Source organism: Musca autumnalis, unplaced genomic scaffold, assembly GCF_047663935.1.
Source record: "Musca autumnalis isolate F117 unplaced genomic scaffold, ASM4766393v1 scaffold_5, whole genome shotgun sequence".
Taxonomy (NCBI): Eukaryota; Metazoa; Arthropoda; class Insecta; order Diptera; family Muscidae; genus Musca; species Musca autumnalis.
Window position 1 is genome coordinate 210368668 of NW_027412088.1, and position 20043 is coordinate 210388710.

The following is a 20043-nucleotide window of genomic DNA, read 5'->3' on the forward strand; positions in this document are numbered from 1 at the left end:
TGTAGTTGCACTTACCAACAATAGAGAAATTTGAGCGTTGAGAGAGCTAACAATACTGCTTAGAGCATAACAAGGTACACTTGGTTCTAGAGAATTTGCGTGCTGAATACGATTTGGTCCACATAATGTTGGAAGATGACCATCGACGGCAAATGGGCCAGTTGTGGGGGAAGTAATTGTGTTGGTAGCTGCAGTATAATTGATGGTGCTTGGAGTGCCTGAAGTTACAGCTGGAGCTTCTGTTAAGGGCATTGTTTGGGTGGAGCTATCGACCGTGGAAGGAGGCGCTGAGCTGTCATTTATAGCGTTTTTGCCGGGCTAGAATAGAAAAAATAATTTAATAAATCCGATGACGTAGAGTTTTATGTGGAAGCAATTGAAATGATATACGAACTTACCACCAGGTCATAGACTTCATTGACTTCAATGCGCTCGCTATTCAATGATATGTCATCTGCCTGTGTAGCATTGCTGTTTTGTCTTTGGGGTTCAGCAGTCATAGGTGAATTTAATTCTTCTGGCTCGGAGCCGGTGGTCTTCATAATGTTTTCTGATTGTTTCGCTAAACTTTCACCCATGGATATACTTTCACATTCAGCTGTATGCATTGCCGAATCGTCATCTTTATCCTCTTCGTCATCTATTGAAGCTAAGGGAGCATTGAAATCGACATTGCACTGGAGCTCTTTGAGTTCAGCGGCTTTGTTGTCTTCTGCAGATCCCTGTTCTGCAACGTTAATTGCGGAACTTTTTACATCCTCAAGGGGCTGTGTGGTTTTTTGTTCGCCATCGGGCTTTTCGTTTCCAAGACGATCTTTAAGGGCGTGCGTCACTTCATCCGCAGACTCTTCCGGGATGCTATCAGCACTTACTGTACTTTGACGTTTCTTCAATTCAGGCGATGTAATTGCAGTGGTTGCTGTGGTTGCTGTTACCTCGGCATTAGTTGCTGTAACAGCGGTACTCTTAGCGGGTGGTGGTGGAGGAGGTGGTGGTGGGGGCGCCTTAAAACTACCAGCGGGTGGTGGTAGCGGCGGTGGTGGTGATCCCTTTTTAGCTGCAGTCGGCTTTGTCATAGGTGCTTTTGTCGGGGGTGTCGTTATTCCAGCCGTTGTTGTCTTTGTTAATGGGGGTAAAGCCGGTAAACGTAACTCATCTATTTCGCAATATCCGTCGTCATCTTCGTGTATGTTAGTCTCCTCCAAGGCACACATCTGAATTTTAGTGGCCAGTGGCGCCGGCGTTTGCTGTTGCGCTTGGGCCGTTTGTTTATTGGGTGGCGGTAATGGTGGGGGCACATCCGAGCAACTGGTCTCCACTTTACTCAGGCATGGTGGTCGTGGCCGATTTGGTTGTTGTCTCTCGTGACATTTATCACAGACTGCTGTCGAAACTGCCGACACTTCTTGCTCAGGTGTCACCTTCATGTACTCATTTAAGACTTCCGTCAGGGACTGCACTTGCGCATATGCAGCCAGCGCAATGTCAGTGCTATCCTTTGGTGCTTCTGGCATGGCGGCTATATCGACAATCTCATGGAAATGCTCGACAGGAATGCGGAACATGTCGCATATGATCTTCTGCTTTTCTAGCAGGCCATCCCGTATACTAGCGTCCAAACGCCTGAGTTTCTCGGCTGAGGTTAAAACTGGTTCCGCTGTATGGGCCGGACTTATACTTATTTGAATTGCAGTCGGCTCTACGAGCGGTGGCGATGATTGCATTAGTGTACGGGTATTATTGGAATTGTTAGAATAAACAATACTGGCACTGTCTCTCTTGTTGCCAGTAGGTCCCGCAGGGCTGTCATCGGGTGAGCCATTGGCTTGTCTTGCGGATTGTGTGTGACGCAATGTGACACCATTAGCTCCCGGAATATCCCCAGTATTACTGTAGTTATGATTGGCATCGCCACAGCTGCGGGTCGACATTGTCCGATTGACAGCGTTACTGTTGGTTGACAACTCATTGTGACTCAATCTCTGCTTGATATTGTAATAAGGTGGATATGAGTCACTCGTCGTTGTGCTTGTTCCTCCGGGAGTGCTTTCACGCCGTCCATTACGCAACTGTACATCATTGCTCTGGCCAGTAATAGCAATTCGGTCACTGCCAGATCCTGGAACCGGCATTAGAGGCGCTAACGGCGTAGTTACAACAGTTGCTGTGGCCGAAAGCGGAGGCGGTCGTTCAGGTGTTAGTTCCAGCGATTCACGTGTATTGGAATGCGGTAACGTAGCTATTGCAGGGTCATCAACAGGTTCCTGATTTGCATTCTTTGAACGAGGCTTGTATTGTTCAGCAGCGTCAGATATGTGCTTGAACCATCTGAAATATGAGATATATTATTATTACTACTATTTATTAAAAACGTCTATGTGAGTGAATAGTTTATTATTCTGGAGATCTCTCTGTTGCTTCTATTATTGCAGTACATTTGATTCTTTGGACGTCATATGTTGATCATGGACATCATCAATGTCTTTATTTAACATACAGTGTTGTGCATATCAAAAGCAACATATCAAGGATTTTGCATTAATTCAATTTTTGGATCCGTTAAAATTTTTAAAAATGTAATATTTTGTGCCCAGTTGTTTTTTCTTATGTATTGAGAGCTTTCAACAAGTTGTTTCTGTACTTTGTAGTTGGATGGGATAACAAAAACAACAATACTGACTGATCCTCGAGAACGGGGATTGCAAAACAAAAGCAACAATAGAATATAATTAAAAATGGTAGTGTCATCGTTGTAAATTAACTGTACTTTTGACTTAAATGTATCTTCTGGGACATGGTAGTGTCATTTTAGAAAGAATTTGCATTTGTTATCCTAACAGGGTTGCCACTTTCTACCACTTTTCCCAGGGTCTGGGGAAAATATCATAATACCCTCAAATCAAAATTTTTTCCCTCATATAAAAATTTAAATTTTAAAATATTCATTTGGAAATTGGTTTAATATAACCCGTTCTTTTGTTTGCCGCATAATAAAAAAGTTAAACAACCGAATAGTGGTAAACACAATACATCCTGGTGTAAACCCCTTGAGGCCATCGGCACATTGTGGCTAGAAATGTTGAGGAAACTTTAAAAATAATGCGAATAGGAACCCCCAAGTATTAGTTGGGGCTCTTATTTCCGATATATGGCTCAGAGTACTTCGCAGTAGAAGTTTTGAAAACAATTTGAAAAGTTATACACTGGCTAAGAAACCATTGTCATACCCAAAGGAAGACAATTTGTGAAACACCGGTAGAAAATTCAATGTTTTAAGTGGTTTTAACGACCCAATATGATTTTTTTATTTTATGTTTAATCAATATTATCTATATATATAAAAATGGTGTAAAAAATGTATAGTAATTCATAAAATGAGAACGGCTAGGCCGATTTCTGTAAAATTTTTTGTCAGTTATTCGTATTTTCGAGGAGAAGGTCTTTACGGAAGAAAATTTTGGAAAATCTCTCTGGAAAAGTCGGAAAATTGGAAAAATCGGAAATTGAGTTTTTGTATGAAATTTTATTCCTTAATAGCGAGACGAAGTTCGCCGGGTCCGCTAGTTAAAAATAAAATTTAATAACAAAAAATATAAAAAAACCTGAATAATTTAGCCATATGACGATATTTTACCCACTGTTGGTTGAAACAATGGGTTCTTGACCGTTGTGTTGTTTGAGTTGGAAGCTGTATAACTTTTCAAATTGTTTTTAAAACTTCTACTGCGAAGTACTCTGAGCCATATATCGGAAATAAGAGCCCCAACTAATACTTGGGGGTTCCTATTCGCATTATTTTTAAAGTTTCCTCAACATTTCTAGCCACAATGTGCCGATGGCCTCAAGGGGTTTACACCAGGATGTATTGTGTTTACCACTATTCGGTTGTTTAACTTTTTTATTATGCGGCAAACAAAAGAACGGTTGATATTAATCCAATTTCCAAATGAATATGTTAAAATTTAATTTTTTATATGAGGGAAAAAATTTTGATTTGAGGGTATTATGATATTTTCCCCAGACCCTGGGAAAAGTGGTAGAAAGTGGCAACCCTGTTAGGATAACAAATTCAAATTCTTTCTAAAATGACACTACCATGTCCCAGAAGATAAATTTAAGTCAAAAGTACAGTTAATTTACAACGATAACACTACCATTTTTAATTATATTCTATTGTTGCTTTTGTTTTGCAATCCCCGTTGTCGAGGATCAGTCAATATTGTTGTTGTTGTTATCCCATCCAACTACAAAGTACAGAAACAACTTGTTGAAAGCTCTCAGTACACAATACAAAAACAACTGGGCACAAAATATTACATTTTTAAAAATTTTAACGGATCCAAAAATTGAATTAATTCAAAATCCTCGATTTGTTGCTTTTGATATGCACAACACTGTACATTTGATATTTGATAACATTGATGATTGAAATTAATTTTTCTAAAATTTTTATTCAACGGATCTCTCAATTTACCTTGAAACCAGAGACGCCCTCCTACCGCTGGTATTCTCTTTAACACCTTCAGTGACTGGTATCGATTCATTAAAACTACCTCGGCGTCGTTCTTTTTTGCTTTTTGTGGATGTCGAACCATGGCCCTCTCCACTGTGTTTAGATGTGAGGGTCAGAAGAGAGCCATTACAAAGACTCTTGCGACGCACACCACTGAATATGTCATCCGGAGATAGGAAATTCATTGCGATTATGATTACAGGAACCCCTTAGTACTTTATACTATTTAAATATTGAAGACATTGTGTTCATTGAATTATTACAGTGTTTTTTAATGTGTATTATGTTTTATGTACATACATATGTACACATGCCATTGAAAACTACGAATATTTTCCGAAACAACTTCACGGGCCTTTAGGAATTTACCTATTGGACCGATGATCCAACTTTTGGCAACCTTATATAACTATTCTATTCGTTTTACGTTTTTAAATTCGCGGAACAGTTCTTTCTTTATCCATTGTTTGTTTGCTCTGAATTATGTATATATAATATTTTTAAGACAATTGTAAGGGCATTAAAGTCGTGTGGTCAACAGACTTTCCAACTAAATAAAGCTGATAGATTTTTTTTTGAGATTGTATTGAATGTGTTTGTTTGCATTCAGTCCTGTATTGCGCATAAATTGTGATTTTTGCTTCAGTAAAATTTACATTCGAAGCCAATAAATGGATCTTCTCATGTTTCGATGATGACGTATTTAACAAACTACAAAAAATCTCCTCACTTTTTTTGATGCATTCAAATGATGTTAGATATGACATTTGTCTACACTTGCTATGCTTCAGGTACTTCTATCGTCATTGTCAAATGCCTTTCGCTTTTGCGGTTTGAGGGCAAAAGTATACTTTGAAAAACATGTACGGTTGTTATACGATTGTATTATTACTGTTTAAAAAACTATTAGATGTCTTAGCATCTAAAAAGATTTGGTCGCTTTTACTGAAACTGTTAAAAGCTTAACAGCCTATTCTCCACTGTTAGATGCTGTGCGTTTCCAATTGGCAGCATTGTTAAGTCGTAATTGAATATGGATTATGTTAAGACAATCTCTTTTATTTATTTGTCATTGACATCACTGGGTAAACGTATATTGTATGTATATATATAAGCGGTTTACACTTCGTAAACTATCCGCAACTGTAATCATATTGTGGTAAATTTCTTTTGCATTGTTTCCTTGTCAGCTGACACACTGCAGAGTTCATTGCGGACAAATTGAACAAACAATGAAACAGATTTCAAGACCATCATTGAGCCTTAGCAAAATGCCCACGAAAGTTATTACAAAACGCATCCACTTGTTGCATACCAAACAAACACACGTACGAGTAGTTGCAACTGATGATGTTGTACTCTACATACGTTATTATTCCCTTCCCTTACTCAAACATGCACAAAATAGTGGCGGCTAGATAGCCTACTGTGCGAACCATTGTTGTGTTCACGTACTTTTTCATAGTAAAACTACACCATTTTCACATGTAATTCGAATAATTTCAGTTGTAATTCGAAGAATTTCAGTTGTAATTTGATTATTTCATTTGAAATTCGAAACATTTCACTTGTAATTTGAGAATTCCAATTGAATTTCGAATTATTTCATTTCTAATTTGAGAATTCCAATTGAAATTCGAATTATTTCATTTGTAATTTGAGAATTCCAATTGAAATTAGAATTATTTCATTTGAAATTCGAATTCTTTCATTTGTAATTCGAAATTTTCCATTTGTAATTCGAATTATTACATTTGAAATTCGAATTATTACATTTGTAATTTGAAGTTTTTCATTTGAAGTTCGAATTATTACATTTGAAAATCAAAGCATCTGAAATATTTTTAAATTAAGGGTGGTGGCAACGATGATCCATTTTTAAGTTTTTTTTTAAGGTTGTGGATCATCCCAGATGTTTGAGAGGGTGTTGGAAGCGTACACTTAAAACGTCGACACAATGATGTGGAAAAGTATTATAAATAATAATAATTTAAATATGCGATACAAATTTAATCAAAAAATCAAATTAGAATCATATAAAGTCAGGGATTTGTTAGGAATATAGTAAGAGTATTTTCCCAATCAAAAACCAAGGGATTGGCATGTAAGGATACACCTATATTACCCTCCAAAGTTTTTGGAACTTTTAAAAGAAGACCCGATTGCAGGAAAGCTATACGTTTTAGAGAAAAAAGTTAATTATTACAAAATGCTTAAAAAGTCTCAAAAATATAATTTTCATAAAAATTTTAAGTTAAGATGAATACGATCCTTTATTGATTTAAGCGTTATGGTTGGATTATCTTCACCTTAGTATAAAGAAGAAATGAGAGTATTTTTGTTTTTATTACAAATAAAATAATTCGATTTTCAAATGTAATAATTCGAATTTCAAATGGAAAAATTCAAATTACAAATGTAATAATTCGAATTTCAAATGTAATAATACGAATTTCAAATGAAAAAATTCAAATTACAAATGGAATAATTAGAATTACAAATGAAATAATTCGAATTACAAATGAAATAATTCGAATTTCAATTGGAATTCTCAAATTACAAATGAAATAATTCGAAATTCAATTGGAATTCTCAAATTACAAGTGAAATGTTTCGAATTTCAAATGAAATAATCAAATTACAACTGAAATTCTTCGAATTACATGTGAAAATGGTGTAGCAAACAATTTTGTTCATAAAAGGTCTGTTCCAGCTCCTTTACGATATCAAAAAAAAAAAAAAAAAAAAATAGAAAATATTAAGAATTATTAATGCAGTTCTGGAACAGACCGTATGTACGGAAATGGAAAACGACTGAAATGTCAAAATCAATGGATCAGATGACAGTCAAATTGCTAAGTAGCTATAATGTAATGTAAAGTTAAATTTCTAAAGCCTTAGTACAATTTTTTATTATATTTTTCATTAAATATAAACACATATTTTCATTTATTATAATACATATTTTCGTGTAGCTATGATAGAATGCGGTATCTTTGTAATTATCTTTAAATTGACCTATGTGTTATAATATGGTTTCAATTACAAATGAAATAAAGTAAATAAAAATAAATACAATTTGCCTAGTAGAATGTTCTTTAAGAGAACGGTATAATGGGTCATCAGTTCTTTTTTAAAAAAAAGAAAAATTGAAAAATACTAAATTCTTGGAGGTTCTAAAACAAATCTTATATGAATCCAGTAGACTCTCAGTGGTTTAGGAATCGATTTTCCGGGCCAAAAATAGAAATTTTGTTTTGTCAAAGATATTTAATTTCTATATGGGATTCGATAGCAAACATATTGAAACTAAGGAAACCAAAAAATTAGGTCAAAATATTGGAAGGTGTGGGCGTGGTGTGCCCGTAAAGACGAACATTTTCCCCATTTTTGGGAAATACGAAGTTTTTGCAAATTTCTGGAGAAAGACGTAACTATTTCTCGGAAACTATAACAGATATTGTGTTCATTGTTTTTTGTAAGGTAGGTAGAATTGTGGCCTTTTAAAATTATTTTAGTAAATTACCGTAGCGTTTAAACAACATGAGCTATTTTATTTTTCCTCAGGTATTAAATTTTATGAAACTCCAAATTTAGTGGACTTGAACTTTTGTGAAACAACATGGAACGTTGTTCCGTTTTCACTGAAAGATGCCCGAGAGTCTCCTCTTTCAGCCCATATATACTTTTGTACCCGTCCCGTTCCGTCCGTTTAACACTTTTGTCGATTTATTTAAATTACATGGGTCAAAATGTGTGTTTTTCTATACCGTTTCCCATATGAATTACAGCTTTTTGACACAAATTAATATTTTTTTGAGTAAATGACTTTTTATACGAGTTATATAAGTTTTATGAAAACACAAGGAGTATTTTTTTAATTTATTTTTTTTTTCGATTTTTTTTTTAGTTTTTTTTTTGGCAATTTTATTATTTATTTGTTGGTGTTTGACCATCTTTAATACATAGGAAGATATAAAAACCACAAAAACACTCATATTTTGATGAAAAATAGTTAAAAAACTCAAAAATTTAACTTTGACCTTGAATTTCTCTTCAACTACCACACCGAATTTGACAGCTTATAATTCATCTGAAAGCTTCATCTGTTGTCTGTCTAACTAAAAAAGAATTATGAAAATATCTCAATCCGTTCAAGTTTCAGAATTTTGACCAGGAAAAAACGATTCTGAACCACTGTGCAACGCAGTTGCTACAATTTTGCATTTAGGGTTCCTAGTGGTCAAAAAACTTGCACAAAAAAAATTTGTGGACATAGGTCCACTTTTTGATAGAACTTTCATATAACGGTACAGCGATTTTAAGTATTTTGGAGTTCAAAGATACATTTTCCAGAAAAACTACAAACGAAGACCCGTTCCATCGACTTTTAATATCTTCTGATCCGTTTTTTTGTAATTTAAGAAAGAACTCAAAAGCAAAAAAACATATTATTAACAGCGTAATATTACCCTTTTTACGCTAAGTAAATATTCATCCATGAATTTAATTTGTTCTATTTTTGTTATAGTATACAAATTAATTGAATTATTTTATGTTGTTAAATCACAAGTCTGTATTTGAGAATATAACGTTCTATGTTTCTATATCTGCAAAATGTATTTTAAATAACTCTAAGAAATTATTAATTCTTATATAAATGTATCTATATTACATAAACTTTAAAATTTCGAAAACCCTTTTTTATTCAATAAAATTCTATAGAAGACGTTAATCGAATATCTTGCAGCTACATGTCCGATAAACATTTCCTCCAAATTTCATAACCCTATCTTTATCCGTTTAGAAAATATAGATTTTTGACACATAAAACCCATTTTGGACACACTGTGCGACGTTTTATTTGTATATCGATGCCTTTCATTCTCAACCTTGTATCTTCATAGAGATATAAAATGATTGATTCTTTGATATATCGATGATTGAGTAAAAGTTTAAATGCAATTATTAGAAAATTCAGTTCATCTAATTCTCTACTAATAGCATATGAACTTTTACCCAAACTTCGATGTATCTCCTAAAAATGTTATTTTTTAAGATACGAGGTTGAGGAAGTAAGGCATCGATATACGTACGAATGTTGAGGTTTTTAGCATGTGATATGTAAGGATTATATATAGTTATGAGGGATGTCTTCCCAATTTTGGAGTCAACTAAAACTTTATAAATAAAAAATAATGGTTTATAAACCCAATCATAATTCAGACATTTAAAGGAATATTGCAATACATTTAAAATTTTGAATGCAAGATATAACATAAAACATTGTTCCACAACATCCCATACCGGACAAGGGAGACTTCTCTCATATCGATGAGTGCATCCCGATTCATATTTTAGCTCAATGATATGGGACCTACTGTTTATCGCCGAGTCCGAACGGCGTGTCTTAAGACACCACTTGTGGAGAAGTTTTTCAAGGCTGAAATACTCAGGAAATGTCGCCAACATTACTGAGGGGTAATGCAAGATATATTCCACGTCTATTTTAGATGTTGCACAAATAATTTTACGACTTGTTTGGAAGGTATATAAAGATCCGTAAAGTCCTTGGTACAAAGTTCTGCACAAGAGATAAACTTAAACCAAGGCATCTTTCGAAATGCTGTTGTTATTTTTGGCTGAGTATGACAATCTAATAATAATATTGTCATTAGGAACAGTCACACACAGATGCACATACATACATACGTATATACTATTCATTACATATCAAATATACATGTATGCATATATGTACATACATACATATCTACATAAAATCGAACTAATAGCAAACATTATTTATGCGTGTACATTAAATTTTGTGTCTATATTAAGCACTGTCGTCCTTAACTGTCAGTTATAGCTACATAATTATTTCCGTGGACAGTTAAAAAAGCTTTGTTTTTGTTTCTGTTTGTTAACTTGAGAAACAATTCGCACTTATTCATTCAGTAAATTGGAATAATAGATTTTCGGAAATTCACAAAAACACATTTCGGTGATGGAATACACATTCTGTTTTTATAGACATTGCGGCACACCTATTGAAGCACTGGCTGGTCGTTTCTGTGTTTGTTTGTCTAATCATTTCCTTTTACATTGGTTGGCAAGGACTTCTACTACGAGTATAACAGAAACGACAATCGGCGGGGCAACCTAACCAATTGTTACCAAAAATGGTATAGGCAAAATTATGATGATAAGTGTGTATTTACACTGCAAGTTTAACAATTCGGAACAAAAACACAAACAATGTTGAAATTGAAAACACGCGCGTTCTTTTGCAATTCATAGTAACAGTACATTGTATGTATAGCAATACGCGCGTCGACCGACGTAGTGTGTATGTTGAATGACAGCCGTATACTGAGCAAACGCTGTGTGGCTCCATATGAGCTAGAGGAGGCTGCATACTCATCACATTATTGGGAAAGTATTAGATTTTGGTGACAGGCAAAAGCTGACAGAGAAATATATTGCTGCGGTCATACACAAAGCTGCTACAGTTTCCTAGGCTTTTTATGCTATCCAACAAATCAGGAAAACAAGGCAATTGTAGATTATTATTAATATTAAACACTTGGAGCTATAAGAAGTGAGAATTTCTTTAAAATTCGGTATACCTAGTTGTGCTTTGTTTCCGAAGAGAAACAAAAATAATGACCAAAGAGAAAGCACTAATTCCCCAATTTCAAAAAAGAGTGTATGGAATGTAGTATTCTCTACATGGGAAAGCTAAAGCACCCCACTCACTTCCTGCAACAAACAAAACCTCCCACTGTTGTGTTTGCCTGAACCGGCATATCATTCACAATGGAGTTGTATTATTTATTATCTTATTAATATAATTATTCGAACATATAACAGGTAGTTAAACTTCATTGTTTTTGCCAAACAAATCAATTTTCAAAACTGTCGAAAACATTTTATTATGTTAAGAAATCCGTTAACAGATAAATATATCGGCTTAACTCTAGTTTAGTAAAAACTCTCCGATTTTCTTGAAATTTTATGCAGTGGTAGATATTGTTGCGCTAATCACGGGAATATAAAATTTTCTTGGCGTACGGACCCGGTACCCGCTAGACCCGGTTCTACCGAACCGATTTACAAAATGGGTATCGTTGGAAAGCTTATGAATGGTTATTTTTATTGGTTCAGAAGTCATAGCAAAAATATCGATTTTTGGCTGGTCGTTTCTGTGTTTGTTTGTCTAATCATTTCCTTTTACATTGGTTGGCAAGGACTTCTACTACGAGTATAACAGAAACGACAATCGGCGGGGCAACCTAACCAATTGTTACCAAAAATGGTATAGGCAAAATTATGATGATAAGTGTGTATTTACACTGCAAGTTTAACAATTCGGAACAAAAACACAAACAATGTTGAAATTGAAAACACGCGCGTTCTTTTGCAATTCATAGTAACAGTACATTGTATGTATAGCAATACGCGCGTCGAGCGACGTAGTGTGTATGTTGAATGACAGCCGTATACTGAGCAAACGCTGTGTGGCTCCATATGAGCTAGAGGAGGCTGCATACTCATCACATTATTGGGAAAGTATTAGATTTTGGTGACAGGCAAAAGCTGACAGAGAAATATATTGCTGCGGTCATACACAAAGCTGCTACAGTTTCCTAGGCTTTTTATGCTATCCAACAAATCAGGAAAACAAGGCGCAATTGTTGAATATTATTATTATACACTTGGAGCCAGGGATGGAAAATTAAAAATTTCAAAAAGTACTAAAATGGTACTTTTTTCATCGAAAAGGTACTTTTTTCATCGAAAAGGTACTTTTTTATAATTTTTGAAGAAAAAATTAAAAATATTTCATTTAGTAAACAACAACAAAGCCTTATCTTTGAAATCTGAAGAATGTTGCAGAATCGTATATATTCGTATACCCTCCTAGAGGGTATAACTAACTTTGTCAGACCCTATGAAGTATATAACAATGTCTGTCCGTCTGTTGAAATCATGATACATCTTGCAATATTTAAGATAGAGCTTTTTAATTAGGTACAGAGATTTCAATTACTCTTAGGATGTTTGGTATTGAAAAAGGGCTCTATCGGTCATCGTTTTGATATAGTCCTCATACAACGATGCCTCCAGATTTTCGGTATTTTGAAGTTTTAATTCATATTATCATACCACACTTGTTGAAATTTGGTATTTAATCTTCGTTGGGGCTACAAAACTCTCCTCCAGAAATTTGTCAGTGCTGGTCATAAATCGATGGCACCCGATTTTCGGTATTTTTAAAGTTTTGGCCTGATTGTCCTATCGAAATGACTGAAATTAGGTATTTTTTATTCGATATGGTATAAAACATTCCTATAGCCTAGAGCTGACAAACTATCGACACTCCAACTATCGTTTTGAACGCTGTCGTAAAGCTTTTTTTTTATATTCAACTCTAAACAATTTTTTTTAAAAATTTTTAAAAATTGTTAATTATTTGCGGCAGATAACCAAAAAACATGTTTTGGTGGCCGATGTAAACTTTGTTTTACGTCAGTAATCAAAACGATAGTCGAATTATCGATAATTTGCCAGCATTCATATAGCCCCCATAAAAGAGGTTATCGTGTTGGAAGGTACTACGAATGTTGGATTTTTTTAATTACACATACAATTTTTCAACGTGTGTTCAACGTGAAATGGTACTGAATTGGCGGCGGGGGTACTTCGGTACTTTTTATAGTGAAATGGTACTGAAAAAAGTACTATTGTACTGAATTTTCCATCCCTGCTTGGAGCTATAAGAAGTGAGAATTTCTTTAAAATTCGGTATACCTAGTTGTGCTTTGTTTCCGAAGAGAAACAAAAATAATGACCAAAGAGAAAGCACTAATTCCCCAATTTCAAAAGAGAGTGTATGGAATGTAGTATTCTCTACATGGGAAAGCTAAAACACCCCACTCACTTCCTGCAACAAACAAAACCTCCCACTGTTGTGTTTGCCTGAACCGGCATATCATTCACAATGGAGTTGTATTATTTATTTTCTTATTAATATAATTATTCGAACATATAACAGGTAGTTAAACTTCATTGTTTTTGCCAAACAAATCAATTTTCAAAACTGTCGAAAACATTTTATTATGAAAGTCCCAATTTACATTAGGCGAGTTTACTTGCGGCAATTGTCAGTTTGATGGAGAGAGAGGTGAGGTATATGGTAACCCTTTGCCTCTCAACACCCTCTCTCACCCACAAACTGACAATTGCCGCAAGTAAACTCGCCTAATGTAAATTGGGACTTAAGAAATCCGTTAACAGATAAATATATCGGCTTAACTCTAGTTTAGTAAAAACTCTCCGATTTTCTTGAAATTTTATGCAGTGGTAGATATTGTTGCGCTAATCACGGGAATATGAAATTTTCTTGGCGGACGGACCCGGTACCCGCTAGACCCGGTTCTACCGAACCGATTTACAAAATGGGTATCGTTGGAAAGCTTATGAAAATACCTATCCAACAAGAGGTGATGACTGGGTTATTTTTATCGGTTATAGCAAAAATATCGATTTTTGGACCCGGGTTTTTCCATAAAACCCTCAAAAAGTCGAAAAGAGGCCCATTATGGGTGCTCAACTAATTTAGGCCATGTTTATATTATAGCCTTTTGCAGGGTTAACATTCTTAATGAGGATTTATTTGACGTACTATACGCAAAGGAATTGACATTTGAAACCCAATGGGTTTGTTAAATCCTTACTATTATACCATGTTATAGCTCATACTTTAACCTTTCCAAAATGGTGCTATTTGTTGTTATATCTTCTTTGGATCCAGAGATAATGACCTTATAATCTTCACATCCCGGCTCTAATGGGTTCATTTCTTTAGAAAATGCTCAAGTTTTGAAATGAATTTTATAAAAACGTTACTTTGATACTTAGAAAAAGTGTCGAATTTAGAAAAACTTTGGATCGCGTAGCCGGTGTCGGACATACCCCAGTGGAGAAAATCTCAAGCCGCGGTCGAAGGCCTGCTACTTAGGAAAAATGTCGAAATGTGTTGGACATACCCCAGAGGGGAAAATCTTAAGGCAGAAGAATTTTATCACTGGATGCATCTCTGGATCCAAAGAAGATATTACAACATGTAGCACCATTTTGGAAAGGTTAAATTATGAGCTAGAACGTGGTATGAATTAGTTGAGCACCCATAATGGGCTTTTGAGGGTTTTTTGAAAAAACCCGGGTCCAAAAATCGATATTTTTGCTATGACTTCTGAACCAATAAAAATAACCATTCATAAGCTTTCCAACGATACCCATTTTGTAAAAATCGGTTCAGTAGAACCGGGTCTAGCGGGTACCGGGTACCCGGACTTTCGGGTCAAATAACCGGGTAGCCGGGTCCGTCCCCCAAGAAAATTTTATATTCCCGTAATCAGAGCAAAAATACCTACCTCTTAAAAAAATTTAAAATAAATCGGAGAGTTTTTACTAAAATAGAGTTGTTCCAATATATCTATCTACGTCAAGATATCAAAAAAAAAAAAAAAACTGGCAAATAAATATTGCATGTCAAATAAATATATGTATAAATATGAAAATTGGCTGTCTATGAACATTATACTTCAAGAGGATAAACTGCCTCAAGTTATAATAATGATAAGATATAAAGAAATACAACATCACAACTTTCTGCCAATAAATATTTCGGCTATGATAAGCTTCTCTAAATGAGTCACACACCGTTTGGGCTTGTTTGGATGTTTGTAGGAAATATCTATTTCAATCGAATGCAAAAAATCGCAGATAAGTATCATAATATACCACCAAGGTAGGCCTGTTTAGGTTGAGTTGGTTCCATGAAAACGAGTGACCGCACCGCGCCGAAAGCTAATTCTACGTGTTTTAAATCTAAATTTAATTTGTATTTTTAGATGGAAGTTTTTACATTTTAGGCCGGGTACACACAATCAGTTTTGCCCAAATAATCGGTTGCTTGCCGGCGTTGCCGTTCATTTTTGACAGTCATCAGGCAACAGCAAAAGGCTTTGATGTTGGTGGACATTTTGACGGTAATCGATATTTCCGACAGTCAAAACTGATGGTGTGTACCCCGCTTTAAGCATAGTACACACTAACCAACAAAACTGACAGTCATCGAGGTCTATTTCGTTAATATCAAAGTCTAGCTGAATAATTACTTTCCTAATATCTAAATAATACTTTACATATTGTATTCCAAACACTTTTAGCTGATCGTGAGTACCCCGCTTTAGCTAAAAATGTTTGGAATACAATATGTAAAGTATTATTTAGATATTAGGAATGTAATTATTCAGCTTAAACAAAAGTTTTTATTTGGCAGTTGAATTAGGTTTCCTTACTTGGAAATATGCATTTTGTACTACAAAAAGTATAACCCCCAAAAGTATGCTATAGTAATTTGGTGTAACTAATTTCGAAATTTCTTCTCCAATTTTTTGCTGTTTTCACGTCGGTATTTGGTAATGGCAGGAAAATATTCAGGGGTCGGAATGGGCAAAGCAAATATCTCAGCGTCTATAAGGGGTATACCAGAAGCAAAACCTGACAATAATATCACCTTTCTAACGATGTAAAGTAGGTTGTCGAAGGTGGTCAAACAACTAAGATATCGCAATAGCCGCTAATAGAACCCAATTTTTCATTTTTGCGATTTTAATAATAATGACGAAAATCGCAGCTTTGGTTGGGGACCTTCCAAAAGCAAAGCATGACTATGAAAGTGGAAAATCCCATCTTTACAATGATGCAAAGTAGGTTGGCCAAATAACGGAGATATCACAATAGTCGGTAATACATCCCATTTTTCATTTTTTTAACCACGCTACAGGTCGCAATTTTCATCGGATCGTCACGAAATTTTGGTGGTTCATGGGGCTCCCAGAGAGGAAAAAGCATATTGAGTTTGGTGATGGTCGGATAATATTAAAGAGTCGGAATGGGCAAAAAAATTTTGTGGAGAACATTCAATGTTTTATTCATATGCGTCGTAGTCCAAAAGGAAAGCTCGTCAATCGATGAGGAAAATATCACCTTTATTATGATACAAAAAATGTTGACACACATCCCACTTTCCCATATTTGAATTGTACTGACGAGTATCTCAGCTTTCGTTGGATACGTTTAACAATGAGACATTCTGAGCTTTAAAATGTTCCCAGGCGTTCTAGTAGGCGTGTTCCAAAAGGAAAGCCCGTCAATGATAGAAGGTAAGATTTTCTTTACGTTGCTGCAAAGTAGGTTGGCATAGGTTGTCAAACAACGGAGATATCGCAAAAGTCGATAATGCATCCCATTTTTTCATTTTTTGTAATCACGCTACAAGTCGCAATTTTGATAGAATCGTCACGAAATTTTGGTGGTTAATAGGGCTCCCAGAGGGGAAAAAGCATATTGAGTTTGGTGATGGTCGGATAATATTCAAGAGTCGGAAGGGGCAATAAACTTATGTGGACGACATTTTAAAGTTTTATTCTTATGCAGTCGTATTCCAAAATGAAAGCCAACAAATGGATGAAGAAAAAAATATCACCTTTATTATGATACAAAATAGGTTGGCGCACATCCCACTTTCCCATATTTGTATTTCAATTGTACTGACGAGTATCTCAGCTTTCGTTGGATGCGTTTAACAATGAGACATTCCGACCTTTAAAATGTTCCCAATTGCGTTACCAAAATTGGTTAAATGCTTATGATGTTAGAAAAGACGCTAGGATATTCCAATTTCCAATTTATGCAATTTTATTGTAATTTCAAATATTTCTGCTTCTGTTAGAATTGGGCTTGGAGAGAGCTTTATAATGCAACCAAAACAATCGGAGCTTTAAATTAATACAAGATGTGGGATTTATGGTAAAATATCAGAGTTATTGTAAGAGGCGCTAAGATATCTCAATTTTAATATTTCGAAGTTTTTACTTTAATGACAAATACCTCTGCTTCTATTTGGCGCATTAAAGACATGTAAAATGCTAATCAAGAAGACCAGCAAAGCTTACAATCAGTACCAAGTAGATGTCGACAGTAGTCAAATATAAAATTAAATTTTAATTAAGTCATTTGGTATAAAAGCCAGATAGGTGAAAACTTTAGTATATCCCCAAAAGAAATGTTTACTAGTGAAAAGCTTATGCGCAAGGGGTAGTAGTGTAGGGCATCACATAGACGGCCCCGTCCGTACAGGTATTGCGTGGGCGTCCAGGGCGTCGGCTGCCCTGTGGGTTCCATTCTAGCGCTGTTTAGATGACATTATACAAAAATAAACTACAATTTGGAGAGTTGGCGTTTTTTATTTGGGATGACGACTTCTATTTTGTTTTTCAAAATAGTCAGGCTTAATCCCATAGTAGTTTTTTAATATTTTATTAAAACAACTTTAATTTATTAGTGGGGAAAAATTGGCCATGTTTACCAAGGGGTAAGGCAGGGAAGACTATAGTTTCAGATCTCGCCACAGATCTTCATCAGTTCCCTTGTTTCTTGTTTTTCCTCAAGAAACTTTTTATACCCAAGTGTCAATTGCCCGCTCAAATAGATACGTGTGCAAAGAAACACTCTGTTTTTTTCGTCGAGAATCGACGAACGCATAGCAGTGGGAAAGATTTGGTTCTGGTTGCAAGTGAAGTTGCTCGAGTTTAGGTAGTGCCAAATTCTCGATCAGAGTGTTTTTTTTTTTTTTGCACACGTATCTATTTGAGCGGGCAATTGACACTTGGGTATAAAAAGTTTATTGTGGAAAAACAAGAAACAAGGGAACTGATGAAGATCTGTGGCGAGATCTGAAACTATAAAAAAAAAACGTTCACACTTCGTTGTGAAAAACCCTAGTAAATGTACAAGAGTTGTATATCTACCAACATTTGTGTTAAATTTTCTATATATTACCGATTTTCGTGCATTATGTATAGAGCTACAATAGTTGTGTCTTTTTACTTTTTTAGTAAGTTTTACTCAATAACTTGTTTTCAGAGAGTAAGAACAATTATACGGAAAAAGAGAAAAAAGCAAAAATACAGCATTTAGTAAACTTTAGAAAACAGTTAAATACCAAAACAAAAACATTGGCGCCAATATATGAAAGAAAAACTAAATTGAAAGCAGTGGAATAGTTCCACGATTTTAAGTACAATAAATAAAAAGATAAATAATACATTAATAACATAATTAATAAGTGACGGAATCGCAATATTTGTAGTGTTTTTCGACAAAAACATTGACTAACTAACCAATGCAGCATTTATGTAAAATAAACTGTTTTAGCGCGATTCACCGAGGGTTTCCTTAAAATAATAATTTGAGCGGAATCTGTGGTCATATTAATGTAAAAATAGGAAAAATGTGTTGAAGGAAGCGAGTAGCTTTAAAATACAATGTGGAGCTTAATGCTCAAAGAAGAAGTTAAAGATTACTCTTCAAAGATGATGACTGGGTTAGGGTTTTTAGAATTTTTGTTATAATAGAAACTAATTATACGATTGTAGTACTCGCGATTACGCATTCCTTAATGTATAACTTGGACAAAGCAATCTGCGCTCAAAGTCGAAATGATTGTGCGTACATTTTTCTAAAAAACGTGTTTTTTTATTTGAAACTAGCAGACCCAGGTCCGCGTTGCTGGCTGGTCCATGTCCAACGTTGTCTCGAAAATTAATTTGCAGGCCGATGCACTCATAAGTTTAGCAAATATAGCGATTAAAAAACAATAGTCCCCCGAAATTCGTCTGCAAATATATAGTATTTTGGACCACGGGTCATTCCTGAACATTTTCTGAAAATTGCATGAAATTAGGTTCAGTAGTTTTGGAAAAATAATGTATTGAAAAGTGTGGGCATGGTCATCAGTTTTCAAGATATATTTAAAAAAGTGGGCGTGGTCGGTATTTTGGCTCCCAATATGTACCTTAGGTACAACCCCATTGCCTCCCAAAATTTATGCTGAAAGCGATATAATCATAAGTTTGACTTATACATATAGCGTTTAAAAGAAAGGCGTGGGAAGGTACGCCACTTCCTACGAAATTCAAAAAATATACATAACAATGCAAACCTTGAGCTTTTGCTGCAAATTGGAAATCGGTTCAGTAGTACTGGAGATATAACATATTTAAAAACAGGCATGGTCGGGCCTTTAGGACCCAAAGAAGTACCTAAATTGTAGATTAATCCGTAAAATTTTAAACAGATACATGCGCAATTTTTGCAAATTTAGCGTTTTAATAAAATATCGCATAGCGGAGGTACCCCACCCCCTCTAGAATTCAATAAAATATGTAGCCTGTTTTCGGGGGCCATCCCTGTACATTCCCTGACAACTTCAGGAAAATCGGTTCTGTAATTTTTGCAGAAAAAATTTAATTGAAAATTGGAAAAAGTGGGCATGGTAAAATTTTATTTCTTTGGGTCCTATCACACGATTATATCGCAAATTAATTTTCAAACCTTTACATTCGTAATTTTAGTAAATATAGTATTTTTAAAGAAATAAGGTATAGGGTAAGTAC

At 34.9% G+C, this 20043-nt stretch overlaps 2 protein-coding genes across 7 annotated transcripts in view; both read right to left on the minus strand.

The window, feature by feature from the left end:
• Nucleotides 1-20043, minus strand: part of pcs (SH3 domain-binding protein parcas) — a 549277-nt gene that overhangs the window by 444678 nt on the left and 84556 nt on the right. The window lies entirely within an intron of this gene.
• RhoGEF2 (Rho guanine nucleotide exchange factor 2) overlaps nt 1-20043 on the minus strand; it is an 89433-nt gene that overhangs the window by 1170 nt on the left and 68220 nt on the right. For all 6 annotated transcript variants that reach the window (XM_073955005.1, XM_073955001.1, XM_073955000.1 and 3 more), the window contains 2 exons: nt 399-2328; nt 16-318 (listed from right to left, as the gene is read on the minus strand). In XM_073955005.1, the coding sequence (XP_073811106.1) occupies nt 16-318; nt 399-2328 (2233 nt within the window). The remainder of the gene's footprint in view (nt 1-15; nt 319-398; nt 2329-20043) is intronic.